The sequence below is a fragment of the Daucus carota genome, chromosome 3 (genome assembly GCF_001625215.2).
Source record: "Daucus carota subsp. sativus chromosome 3, DH1 v3.0, whole genome shotgun sequence".
In the NCBI taxonomy this organism is placed as follows: domain Eukaryota; kingdom Viridiplantae; phylum Streptophyta; class Magnoliopsida; order Apiales; family Apiaceae; genus Daucus; species Daucus carota.
Window position 1 is genome coordinate 5345479 of NC_030383.2, and position 13996 is coordinate 5359474.

General features: G+C 34.7%; 2 protein-coding genes across 4 annotated transcripts; one reads left to right on the forward strand and one right to left on the reverse strand.

Annotated features, from left to right (window-relative positions):
* Window positions 1-529: 529 nt before the first annotated feature.
* On the forward strand, window positions 530-4522 carry LOC108210650 (uncharacterized). 3 transcript variants are annotated; one of them, XM_017382028.2, is made up of 5 exons: window positions 530-693; window positions 1146-1594; window positions 1782-2075; window positions 3260-3316; window positions 4238-4522. In XM_017382028.2, the coding sequence occupies exons 2-5, from the start codon at window positions 1187-1189 to the stop codon at window positions 4481-4483; spliced, it is 1005 nt and encodes a 334-aa protein (XP_017237517.1). In that variant the 5' UTR covers window positions 530-693; window positions 1146-1186; the 3' UTR covers window positions 4484-4522. The 3 variants fall into 3 exon arrangements, with proteins under 3 accessions (XP_017237517.1, XP_017237516.1, XP_063946683.1); XM_064090613.1 differs by lacking the exon at window positions 4238-4522 and adding an exon at window positions 3440-3708 and having other exon boundaries at window positions 535-693; XM_017382027.2 differs by lacking the exons at window positions 3260-3316; window positions 4238-4522 and having other exon boundaries at window positions 531-693; window positions 1782-2983.
* A 5353-nt stretch (window positions 4523-9875) lies between these two features.
* Window positions 9876-13787, reverse strand: LOC108211472 (cytochrome P450 734A1). Its single transcript, XM_017383081.2, has 5 exons — window positions 13339-13787; window positions 11892-12115; window positions 11561-11802; window positions 11026-11434; window positions 9876-10644 (listed from the first exon to the last, which is right to left on the reverse strand). The coding sequence occupies exons 1-5, from the start codon at window positions 13640-13642 to the stop codon at window positions 10180-10182; spliced, it is 1644 nt and encodes a 547-aa protein (XP_017238570.1). The 5' UTR covers window positions 13643-13787; the 3' UTR covers window positions 9876-10179.
* Window positions 13788-13996: the final 209 nt, after the last annotated feature.

The window sequence follows — 13996 nt, forward strand, 5'->3', positions numbered from 1 at the left end:
CCTAGCTAATATTCAAATACACAAATTATAATTACAGAGATGTCGCTATTGCTTATTATATATTAATATATATGAAGATGAACCGTTACATGTGTGGCATCATAAATCATTCAAGATAGACAAATAAGAAACATAATGAATAATAACAAATATCAGTATAAGATTTAATTATTTATGAGAAATAATAACACCATAAAATAGGAGGATAGTTTCATTATAACACGGTAACCAACACTATGACAAGAAATGATGTCATATACACGTTTATATCCCCGATACAGTAGGATGAGTATCTCTTGTATATTGATAAAACCAACAAAATTATTTTAATTTAATAAATAATTTGCTTTTTTACTTGAACATGGATATATTACTTTTATAATTTTCGAAGGGCATCTTCCCTTTACAATATGATAACCCAAAGCGAGACAAAAACTTCTCCGGAAAAAAAAAACTCAAAACAAATAAATGAGATAATTGAAATTCTAATTTTGTTATAGGTGCAAAAGCACACACATTCTGCCATTCTGGTTGTATAAATACAATAAAATAAACAAGAAGAAACATTAGAAAACAAAATAAACAAAATTCATTCACAACCAAATCATTACCAGCAAATACAATCTTGATTTCAATCCTCACACAATCCTCCTCAACGCCTCTCTTCTTCATCGTCGTCGTCTTCTTCCTAAGGTGATCACCCATCTCTCTCTTTACCATCTTTTTCTAACTTTATTTTCAAATTCTGCAATTTTTTTTTTTAAATTTGGTTAAGCACATTTTTTTAATTCTTGCTTCTTGAGATCAACTTAAAGTTTGTAAATTTATGTATTACTGCCCTGTTTAATGTGGTACTAGCCCTTTTCTTTTATTTTTATGCATTCTAAAAATGTACTTTTGTGATTTATGTAAGGCTTGTGTGTGTCTATTTTTGTCTGTCTGTGTGTGTTCTTATGTGAATTTTTGTGTTGGGTACTTGTTAGTGTTGAGGGTGATGATCGAATTTATGGGTTTGGATCATAATGTTGTTATGATTAATGGGTTTTTGTTGGATTATGGGATTGTGGTGTTCAAGTGTGTTTGATTAGTCTAGTTGGTTTTTTCTGTGTTGATGGATTTTTGTGGTTTGGTTTGATTGAATGTAGGATTTAGGTTTTGTGTTCGATTAGAATCGGATACAATTAAGATGATGATTTACAAGAAAGGGAGTAGAGTTGAGATATTGTGTGAAGATGAGTTGCCATCGGGTTCTTGGCGAAGTGCTGAAATAATCTGCGGTGATGGTTATAATTTCAAGGTTAGATATGATGAGTATTTCGGTGCTGCTGGTGGTGAGACAGTTGTGGAATGGATTTCTGAGAAGTTAATGAGGCCATGTCCTCCTCAGGTTGAACTTAGAGATGATTGGATTCGTGGTGCAGTGTTGGAGGTATTTCATAATCTTTCCTGGAAGATGGCAACGGTGTCTAAGGTTTTGGGAAGAAATTCATTTGTTGTTAGGTTAGTTGGTTCATCTAGTGAGTTCAAAGTTAGAAGATTGGATCTTCGGGTGCGGCAGTGTTGGCAGCATAATGTGTGGACCGTGATTGGAAAGGTACTTCTATTTAAAAATGTTCCTAATTATTGCACGTTTTTGAAATATGAGTACGTTTGCTGAATGTTAGGACTTATGTAACATAATTTGTTATGCTTCCTCAGTAATTTATTTGTAATTATTTTGGATGGTTGAGCCCTTTCTATATATAATCTTTTGACTGATCCGCTACCTATTCTGTACGTAGGGTGTTGGAAGTGATCAAGCTGGGAAACAAAATGATAAATTGAATCTGATTTATGCACATGATACAAAAAGCCAAGGCAAGGAGATCGATACCAAAATGAGGTCCCATATTCAAGACCAGTATCTTGATGCTGAGGTCAATGCCCGCCAATCTTGTAACTCATACTCCAGGAATCTGAAGAGAAGCTTCCGCAGCTGTCAAGTTGAACCACAGGAAGGGAGTGCTTATAAATACTTAGCAGCTGAAAAAGAGGGCGTGAGTCACCGGGTTGCTGCATCCCCGCCTCCTAAAAAGGTAGAAGCAATTGCTTCCACTAGAAAAATCCTGGGTGAAAAACACCTACATGCATCTAATAACTACAGAACAACTCGCTTTTATCAAATTGGTGTGGAGAGGAAGAAACAAAATGGTGCTTTAGGGAGTTTGCATGCAGTAAGTGTAGAACATAATGATGCTGATAATATTGCATGTTCCGTTGGTAGTTGTAGCGTTAATAGCAATAGTCCACATGAGTTGCAATATCATTCGAGTGCTTTTGAAGATAATGAAGGTTGTAACAGTGATGCTGAATCTTCTTCTTGGTTGGGATGCAAGGAGAAGATTTCTCTTCCTCCCACCAAAGAGGAGTTAAAAGAAAAGATTCATAGTTTAGAGTTGCATGCCTATCGATGCACTATAGGAGCATTTCATGCAGCAGGACCCTTAAGTTGGGAACAAGAAACACTAGTGACAGACCTCCGTATTTCACTCCATATATCAAATGATGAGCATTTGGTAGAAATTAAGAACTTAATGTCTACTACCACAAGTGTTTCTTGTAGATGACAGGAGAATTAGAAAACCCATATTCTCCCCTCTTACGGTCTTCTTTAGCATTATTCAGTTTGGTCTTCACAAGTGATATAAAGTCATTGTAAAAAGCATTATAAGATGTTTTTTTTGTTAAATATATATAGTGGTAACAATTGTAAGTAAAAACTCTTGCAATCTAATATATGTTATCTCATTATATCCTCATGATCTATGCCTTGAGTTGGTAGAACTAGCTTCTCCATCATGTTCCTTGTCTACCTACGTTTTCTGATGTTGATATGTAGATGCAACCATAAAAGAGTTGGCAGCTTGTAAATAAATCTGTGGTTGAGCAGAATTTGTATGAAATCTGGGGATGATAAATAAAAAGATGTATTATTATGGATGCATTTTGTGGCTAAAATGTTGCTATCTTTTAAACACACACACACACATATCAGAATGTAATCTACCATTTGCTGAATCTGTTATTATTAGTTTTGTTCCTATGGATCATAGATATTATTACTTGAGATATCAAGCTCATTTCGGAAAATCCATTACACGTTCTGTGTTTTAATGCTGAACATTGTATGAGATCATTATTGGAACAATTGGACCTCCATTCCATTTTCCTACATAGGTAATTTATGTTAAAACATTGATGCTTCCCCTGCTTTTTCCAGGCCCAAAGTAAGAAGCTTGTACAGCTTGTTTTGGCACCTCGAAAGTTGATATCGGGGGTATGCCTTCTTCCTGTTTTTATTGGCAACAGGAAAATAGCATTATCTGATTAATGTGCAGGAAATCAATGCTCATCCATATAATGGGATAATGCAGTTGGTTACTGCAATCTAATGTTTCAGGTGATCTGATCCTTGTGTGTTCTGCTGAAGGTAGAACAAGTCTTCCCATGTTTGGGATCTCTCCCATGATATTATACAGTTTCTATTAGGAAGACTTCTCGAAAGCAGCCTCTCTACTCATAAGAGTAGAGGTAAAGTTAGCTTGGTTCAGTTCTCATTAGAATTTAGTCTGATGTCCCAATATTTACATGATCTGTTTCTTTCTAATGTTATATTCTTTGTATGAACTATAATTTCTTTTTTTTTTTTTAATATTAAATTTTACAGCATGGTTTGTTTTTGCTATCGTGGTTACTGTTGGTGTTTAGAAATCACATATCATAATGCAGATTCTGTTTATATTATTAAAGGATAGATATTGACTTGTATTATACGAAAGCCACTGACTGATAATCGGATATATATTGACTTGTATTCACGAAAGCGAGTGACTGATAATCGTATATTGAAAATTACGCATCATAATGCAGCTTCCAAATAAATATGATATGTGATAACTAACAGTTATACATTGAAACCCAATATGGAATTATTTTTTTCATTGAACTTCCCTCTGGATAGCACATGGTCCATACTCCATCCCTTGCTACAGAATTTGAACTGCCTATCATTCTGTGATACATTTCTGTATTCAGTGATTCGTCGTGAACATGTTAATTGCTGAGTACGAAATAAGACTGGAAAACAGACCTGGTGTGGGAACTTTCCATGCCTCGTTGCCACTGCATTCTACTCATTATGTTATGTTTGGTACTTGATGGATATCTGAAGTTCCCATTTTATGTGTTGAGCTTGCAGTTGGAACGAAAACGGATCACAGTGTTTTTGTACCGGTCAGCTTTGAGGTCTCGAGTGAAGATTGTTTTATCTCTGATGAAAGGAGCTTTGCTCTCTTATTGCCATCTTGCACTCTCTATTATACAGGGAAGTTTCATGGGTTCACTTTTCATTCCAATAGCATGCTTTCGGATTCTTGGGCCTCCGATTTTAGCCGACATTAGGGCTCTTCTTGAATGTTTATCAATTATTCATGTAAAAATTTAAACACTGTAATTACTAAGAAATCAGACACAAAATTGTGCACCCTTTACATGTCGAAAGAGTTTCTTCCTGTGCTTTTTTGGAATATCATAATCTTTCTCGTATAAATGTAACTCTGTTTGTAGTATACTAAAATTAAAAATCTATTTTAAAATATAATTTTCAGGTCTTTGAAATTAAAATACACTATACAATTGTAAAAAAAATGAAAAATTATACTGTATTTCAATTAATTAATCAGTCAAAATCCAAAAGTGGCAAGTAAAATGATTAATTTTTTTCCCAATTCCCCGATATCACCCTGTTATTCCTGTTACTGCTAGGCTGACCTCCCCTTGTCCAGATGCAGAGTTCTTGTGGTTCCCCTTCCATCGTACTCCCTCCGTCCCTCAGGATCTATACATTTGTATTGGGCACGGAGACTAAGAAAAATGTATAAAATAATGTAAAGTAATAAAAAAGAGAAAGAAGTAGGTAAAGTGGTGGGACCCATTAATATTTAAGTGATAAATTTGGAAAAGTAGATGAAGTTAGTGGGTGGGTGGGATTTTTATATTATAAAAGTTTACTATTTTATACAATTGAATGGGACATCCCGAAAAAAAAAGTGTATAGAATTCAAAGGGACGGAGGGAGTAGTTATTCTTCTAATCTCACATTTTGATTTTGAGCTTATTTACATAATGGCTTTTAATTATTAAGGAGTATTGTAAAACATAGAATCGGACTTAATCGATTAAAAGTAATCAAATACTAGTTAAATTGATTGAAAATTAATTATTTCTAGAACAGAGCTGTTTGTCCCTTTTATGAACTGCTGAAAACTATTGGGCCTAAACTTGTCATGTTGGTCCATCCATGTCGAGAAGGTTATTCAAGATTTTATATATGGTCACAGTCCACTTCGCAACATACCGAAATGAAAAGTTTATGGGCTTGTGGGTTATTCAAGAGTTTATATATGGTCACAGTCCACTTCGCAACATACCGAAATGAAAAACTTATGGGCTTGTGGTCCATCAGTGATAAAGAGGGCTTATCATGCCTCCGAGAAAACTATCCTTGAGTTTGTTTACCTAAATATTTTTAGGAGCGTGCGTGGATATACTCCCTCCGGTCCGTTTCGTTTCGTTTTTGGGATGTACTTCATTTCTATATATTTTAAAAATAATAATTTTTAATAATATAAAATATTATTACACCTACTACTTTCTTCTACTCTCTCCATTTTATTATAATATAAACACTATTATACCCACTACCTTCATCCACTATCTCAAATCTATCATCAAATATAAATGAGTCTCACCACTTTACTCACTTTTCATCTAACTTTACTCTTTTTTTTTTCTCCGTGTCTATCCCAAATGTATATAAATGACCGGGGCGGAGATAGAATATCATCATGATTTTTTAAGTAAATAATCCAGAGAATTTATCAAGTATAGTTAATTGGCCCCGCAAGAGATGCAAGTATGAGTGCATCTGGTTGCAACTATAGTTGAATGTAGTTGCAACGGGTTGTATGCAGCATTTTTGCAAATATTTTCAAAATTTTGATATTTTATAAAATATTTAAAAAAAATGTAATACTTTGCAAATATTTTCAAAAGTTTGATATTTTATAAAATATTTAAAAAAGATGTACTCCCTCCGTTTCAATTTATATGTTCATTTTCAAAAAAAAAAAAAATTTTTCAAATTAGTTGTCCAATTCAACTTTCAATGCAAAATTATATTTCCAAAGTCAATTCAACTCCACATATCACTTACTTATATTTCCTAGATCAATCTCACTCCACATATTTTGATCATTTAATGCAGTTAATTGGTGAACATACACTTTTCTTAAACCGTGTGATTTTTTTAAAGTGGACATCTAATTTGAAACGGAGGGAGTAATACTTTTGCAAAAAATATTGTGGACTTGGATATTTTTATGAGAAAATCCTAATAATTTATGCATATAATGATCAAAAATTGATTTAAAATGTATTTTTAAGTTAGATTGAATCAAATATTTTTACTACTTGACTAAATTAAAAAATTTTATATATATACAAATAAAGTGATTTTAGCTCGGAAGATATAGGCAGCATTCAACATAAATATCTCTGTTTTTAAGAACTACGAAGCTACAGGAGAATGATGGTTGAAACTTAATTGATCAATGTTACCACTTTAGTTTATTTTTATATTTGAAAATTGATTGATAATTATTTATTGTATTATTATAGTAAAATGTTCCCTTACACAATTTGTCCTGTATATAATCACATGTTACCATGTGACCTTCTCTTTATATAGGTCTTCCAAAAGAATTGTTGCTGAACTTTTCATATTTCTGTGCAATCAATTTATATGCTATGTTATCATTGCTCTATATTATTTGTCAGATCCTACCTTAGCTTCAAACTGTATCCTAGTTTTTGTCTTTGAGCATTCCTGCACAAGGCCAAGTCTAATACCATGATCTATCATTGACTATTTATGTCAATTTCAAAAATATATTTTATATTTTATATTTACTTTTTATTAATATTATTTATTATATATTTGAACTAGTGAACATGAGAAAGTGAAAATAATAATTGTAGGAAATATAATACAATGACACCTGAAATATATAAAAGGAAGAGGTAAATTATATTTTTAAAAATGAAGTGGAGGATGACTAATAAACACATGGGATGATTTTTAAATATGAGGATGTAATTGTGATTCAAAAAGTAACTAATATATTGTTAAAATATATTTTGTGTCATAATGCCGTAATTAAAATTGGAGTTGTTCTTAATAATAATAATTTTTTCAATTATATATTATGTTGTAAGAAATTTAGGTGACAAGATTACATGTAATAATAATTCTCATAAATCAGTTAAAAGCTTACATCAAATAAAATTTAACATATGAAGATGGATCAATTGTTAGGTAAGAACGACCTATATTAGAGTAAGATATTGTACTTTCTGTCTAAATTTAGGTATAATTAGTTTCACTAAAATAAAATTAAAGCATAGGCTAATCTTGACAAATGAATGATCCATCAACCATCATGATCTCAGAGGTTTCAGAGACACATGAGCCTAAATTATGCAAGGTGGCTACACATTTTACCTTACAAATTCAAAATATGTGATACAAACATATGAGAACAAATATACAGACACTCAACTCACCTGAATTGCTTTTGATGCTCAAAGGAAAACAAAAGAAAACAAGTACTTTTAATTTTATACTCTGATTCGAGAATATTATAGTAAGTGAGTTGCCCAATTAGTGTAATCACATTCTAGACAAGCAAAGTCCACTAATCAAGAGCAGACATGAGACAGCTCAATCTCTGTGGCAATGGTGCAGCAATAGGAGACATCTACTATTATCTTATTCTGGCACTGATATGCTAACAAGTTTCTATATTTAACAACATGATATAACTCTCTCTACTACAACCACAAACAGATCTTAAGCAGCATTTACTAGGGATCTACAATTTAATAAACTCCCCTTACCTGGCCATTTTGTACTTAGAATCTGTACATTAATTTCTACATTACATGTTTCTTGTCATCTTCTTCTTCTTCCCTATCTGTTGTGTCCTGGACCATCTCATCTTCTTTCAGATTCTTTCATCAAAACTATCTCATCACAAGCTCCAATTTTACTAAAGCTTCCCTGCTTTTTTTGGTCACATGATCACTGATGTTTCCATCTGCTTGGATTAGTAATTCATGTCATGCGATTTTGAATATAAATTTTAAAAGGGTCGTTCTCGACACACTGACAACTACCTTTTACTTACGTGGATGATTTTTATTGGTGAAGGTTTTTGTACATGCAGGGGGACCATCTTTATTAATGAGATTGGACTGTCACCTAACTAAAAAATGATGGTTAGTGTGTGCCTGCTACAAAATCCGATTTTAAAAAGCCTGTCCTTAAGTTTTACGCGCATTTGACACATGAACATTTATGTTTTTGAATCATTTGAAACATGTCTCTGATCATTTATTGGGATTACGGAGAATTTAATTGGACTTAAATGCATGACAGTAGAGACACTGCTAGGATGGTTCCTGCGAGATCATGTATGATTAAAGCTCATAAATAGAACCGCGTGTATCCTAAACAAATTCAAGCCATATCTTCCATAATCACGTTTAGATTAAGCAACCGATAAGTTCCCAGAAGCTGCATTATCGTATCCCAGTCAGAATCAGACAAAGACACTACTAATTATATGACTACTTGTGTGTTTGACACTAATCAATCTAATTAAAAAGGTTAGTAAATAGTTGCGGAATCGTAGAATAATCAGACTAGTAGTATAAAGATACAGTATACTAACTGCGATTCTTGAAGTGATCAGGAAGAATAAAGATAATGCAACTGTGTGCTTGTGTCTGCTCGAAGAGGGCATGATAATGCTAAAAGAATTATTGAGAATAGATAAAAGGGGTTATAAAGTAATTACAATGGAATCAAATTGAATTAAGCATGCTTTGATTCCTTTAATTACAAAAGCTTAAAGCCTAAAGGCACCATAGTAGAACACAAGGGGTGAGACTTTTGAACCTTTATTTATTTTTTCTTGTCACATGCATCTTCTTGGGGACCATCTCCATATGTAAAAATAGCAAGCTTCAAAGAGCATGTCTAGTGTACTCTCCCCAATAAAACTCATTAACTAGTCTAAGCTCTAAGCCCCATTGTCATAAATTTAATACAAAAGTACATTTTGCATGCTGTGTTACAGTTAGCTTTGCTTTAAAAGAACATTTCATGCTATTGGACTCTGCAATTGTTCTGTGTCTTACAGTGGATGCTGGTTTTGCTTGCAAAAATACTATCTTTGAGGAAAGCCAACTCAACTTTTAAGAAGAGCCCACTGGTTGTGTTTATGTGTAATGGAGCCTCTTTCTTGGTTAACTCACTAGCCAGGGACAAGCCACCATGAAAAACAAGCTACCAGATCATTTCTCAAGTTCCTTAAATTATACTCACCTCTCATATCTTTACCGAGATTTAGGAAAGCTTTAATTATGAGTACTAGTCACAGATTTGTATTGGTAATTGGATCCAACAAGTTACTTAATTAAATTCTGGGATTTTGTACTTTTATGTGTACTGGTAACTTGCATTACACCTTTAGGCTAATTATGTGCATTCCAATATGTTGAGTGATGCTTTCTTTAGTCTACTTGAGTTTACTATACTATCAGTACTAGCTGTACCACCTTTTCCAGGAAACCAACTCACCAAGTTTTGATTCTTTTAAGTATGGCTCATATTCTGTTAGTGACTTTTAAAATGTACTTGGATTTTGACTTATAAGTCGGAAATATTGTCATGCAGAAAGAGAAGAGATTGGTGATAGCAAGATTTCTGAGACTTGTGCAGAAGCAAAACATATACATAATACAGCACATTACATACATACAAGAGAAGTAGCTACTAGATAGCTAAGAACTTCTAAACTAGATGCTAATTCCTAAGATCAGTAGAGTTACAAGCCAGAAAATCCACACATTTTGGAAATGACTCAAGTGGCATGCATGTTAATGTACTAGTTTAGGGTGGTTAGTTTGCTATCAGGTAAATGAACAGAAACAATCTGCGAGGATGGAGGGATTATAGCACATGATTTATGTCCTAATCTCGATAGATATCTGGTACACCACCTTGTGTTCGATTAGCTAGACTGTCTCTGAGGATTGATCATGAGTAACTGGTTCTGACAAATGTCTGAAGATGATTGGTGCACCATGTTGCGGATAAAGAAGCATCAACACCGTTGGTGCATGTTGATACTGCGGCGACAAGCCAAATGAAAATTTTTGTAGTATAATAGCAAGTGTAAGCTTCGCTTGTAGCATTGCTAAATTTTGGCCTATGCATGTCCGTACTCCAAGGCTGAATGGCATGAATGCAACAGGGTGCTTGCTTGCTTTGGCCACCCCTTCCGAAAATCTACCAGGATTGAACTCATTGACATCGTTTCCCCATATGCTTTGATCATGATGGACGGCCAAGATTGGGATCAATATTTGGGTACCTCGGGGGACCTTGCAATTCCCCAGCTCCACGTCAGCTTTTGCTCGTCGGATCGTTGCCACCACCGGAGGGTAAAGCCGTAAGGTTTCATTTAAGATCATACCTAACTGCAAATGAACAGAAACAGAATTAAGACCACATTATCAGCATAATGATATTTTCTCAACATTATCTCCAATACTAGAAGGTCATGATCTAATAATATTGGTGATGGACCAGAAAGAGTGTCATCATACCAAATGTTTCCATTATTGGATCACAAATCAGAAAGGTCAAAGATTTTGTAAGGGCATTCCTGTAAGTTTCTATGGACGACTACATGACAAAACCTTACAAAATCGGAAATTTCTTAATTCTTAAATTTCACATAGGCGATGTCTAGACGCTAGACGACACCTTGCACACATTCGGAAAAATATAAAACCCGAAATGAAAATAAAAAAAATATTACTATCAAATGCCGAAGGAAGAGAGGAGGAATTAATTACCATCTTAAGCTTAGAAACATCATCTTTAGTAGGGATGTCATGTGGACCACAGACCTTCAATACCTCATCACGTGCTAGCACCTGCCATTGAGGGTGCATTGCTAGCAAAACGGTCGTCCAGGTCAGCAAATTCGATGTTGTTTGCTCGCCGGCAAAGAAAAAACTCTTGCACTCCTCTGCAATATCATGGACTGTGATCGGTGGTGACGACGCTGAATTAAATTCCGTTGTCGTCGTTGGTCTCTTCATGCTTGCTTGTATCATGAGCCCAAGTAAATCCTTCGGACCACTTTCCAGCATTTTTTCACTGTCCCAATTCTTCCTCCTTTCGTCGATCACTTTCATCAGAGATTTCTTGATTTCCTTCTCGAGTTTCCAAGATTTCAGGTTCCTCCTCGTAGGTAAAAATCTGATACAAGAAAAACACGTTATAAACCAAACCAAACGTACCCGTGGAAAGATAAGAAGTACGCAGACCTTAAATCTTGGTATAATCAAGAATTGACAGCAGGGAAAGTAATTAAAAAAAAAGTACCTGTAACCAGGGATGAATACTTTCTGAAAAGCTTCAGAAGCCAGGGCCATCTGTTGGGCTTGAAGTTGGAAAATGGTCTGACCATCTTCATAACTGGGGCCAAATGCAGTTCTGGTAACAGTTTCTTCTGTCAATGTTTGATACCACTTGGAAACTTCAATTTCCACATCACCAGAATCAGACATTGCAAGCCACTTGTCTAGCATATGCACCACACTAGTAGCTGCTGCTGGAATCAACAACTAAAAAATAAAAATAAACCAAAAAAAATAGTTAATTAATAAAATATCTCGGAAGACATATTTTAATCATTCGGAAAATATAAACATACTTTGAGATTTTCCATATGGAAGGTAGGGGTGATGATTTTCCTATGGTGAGCCCATTTTTCGCCTTTGAGGCTCAGCAGACCATCACCTTCGAGCTGTTTGATCAGCGGATGCGCCTCATTCTTCTCATAGAACTCAGACTTTGTGGTGAAAATCTCTCTAATGAGGTCAGGATCAGCCACTGTCAGTCTCACAGTTGGTCCAAACCAAACAAGAAATGTTGGACCTAAACATCATATAATTAACCACATTAAGTAAAACTAACATGATTAGGCAAAACCAATACTAAAAGAGAAGAGAAGCATATAAACAGTAAGTGAGCAATGCAAAGAGCCAAAGAAGGACACAGAAAAAGAGCTTCAAGTAGAAAGTAAAAAGTTAGCAAAAAGAGGAATGGGATCGGAAGTTAACAAGACAGCCACTAATTCAGAGGAAGAGGGAGAGGGGCTGGCTGGGCTGGCTGCTGCTGATACCTGCAGAATAGATATAGAGTAGACCCTACAGAACTGTACAATTATTTGCAAGTGATATATATAATGATGATGAGAGAGAGAAACAAAAAGAAAGATGAGAAGAAGACAACTCAAAACTATGCCCACTACCGAACACAACTTCATTTTCAAAATATTCACAATTTCCTGAACCAAAAACAGCCAGCCAGCCCAGCTCCAACAAAAAATCTATATTAACTACTATCAGGACATGTTAAAACCAGAAACTTTCTTTATTTTTAACTCCATGGCCATCAATGTACTTGATTTTAATGACACCAGAACTGATCTCTCTCTCTCTCTCCCCCCCCTCCCTCTCTCTCCCTCTCTCTATCTCTCTGACTCTCTCTCTCAATTGTCTGCAGAGAGAGATGATGAGATGGTTCAATGAATTTTCTTTTGACAAGAACAGGTACATAATTGGAATCAGGAAATTCAGAAAAAGGGATGGCAGGAGTTATGATTTAATCATTCAGTAAGCTCTGATCATACAGAAAAAGAGTATAGTGGGAAGTCTGAAGTTTTACATGAAGCTAGTAAGCATCTAAGCTGGTCACAAAAAAGGCCTAAGATCTTTTAAAAGGACAAATATCCAAAACTTAGTTCCAGAAAATCTGTCCAAAAAAATAAAGTGGACATCAATACCTCTTTTCAATTATCAAGCCTAGCTAGCTAGCTCCCATTAAAACATACATACATGGACTAGTACACAAACAATATACTGAATTTAAGGCCAGAATATTACTGTGCAGACTTAAAATATCATATGTATAGTCATCTTGACAGCCCATAAGAAGCTGCATGCCAAGAATGAACTACCTATATTAAAATACATTTTATCAACAACAATAACATCGTTAAACCAAACCAAACCAAATATACCCGGTATATCTCGCTCGACGAGATTCGAGAGAAGAGAGATGAAGTGAAGGAGAATTAGAAATTAGCATGAACATACCATAAATTTTCTTCCAATGGTGGTAGAAGGAGAGGACTCTAGGGAGAATATTGTGGGAGAAAGGGAAAGGCATGGGCTTAGATGAGGCCTTCATCATTAAGCTCACAATCTCCTTAGCATTGCCAATCAAAAACTTATATGAAGGCCCTTTGATCCCTTGCTTGCCAAAGTGTTGCTCAATCTTTCTAGGCCTCCACCAAAAAATGACCATAATCTTTAGCAAAAACATTCCCACAAGAGAACACAAAGCAACCACTTTGATATCAAAGTAGAGCTTGTTGAAACTATCTTCTTGATCTTCCATTGCTGAAGCTACTCTTTTTGTGCTCTCTTGGCTTGTGCTTTTGTAATGCTCTGAGCAACAAGTTTAGACAGAAAGAGAGAGAGAAATGGACAGAAAGAAATAGAGAGGAAAGGTTTATTTGGCAAGGCCAACTGCGTTGGGGACCCAGTACGCCATTTGTATTTTAAGTATTTAAGGGTCAACGAAATATTTTTAAATTAAATTTTCGATTTCTTAATTATCTCACCACAATGTTACCTTTGTCTCTTCTAACCATCCATTCAAATAAAAAAAATCGAACCAAAAACTCTAGACTCTATAGCCCACTCTCCTTTGGTATTTATCTTATATTATATGTAATCATATACTTCTAAT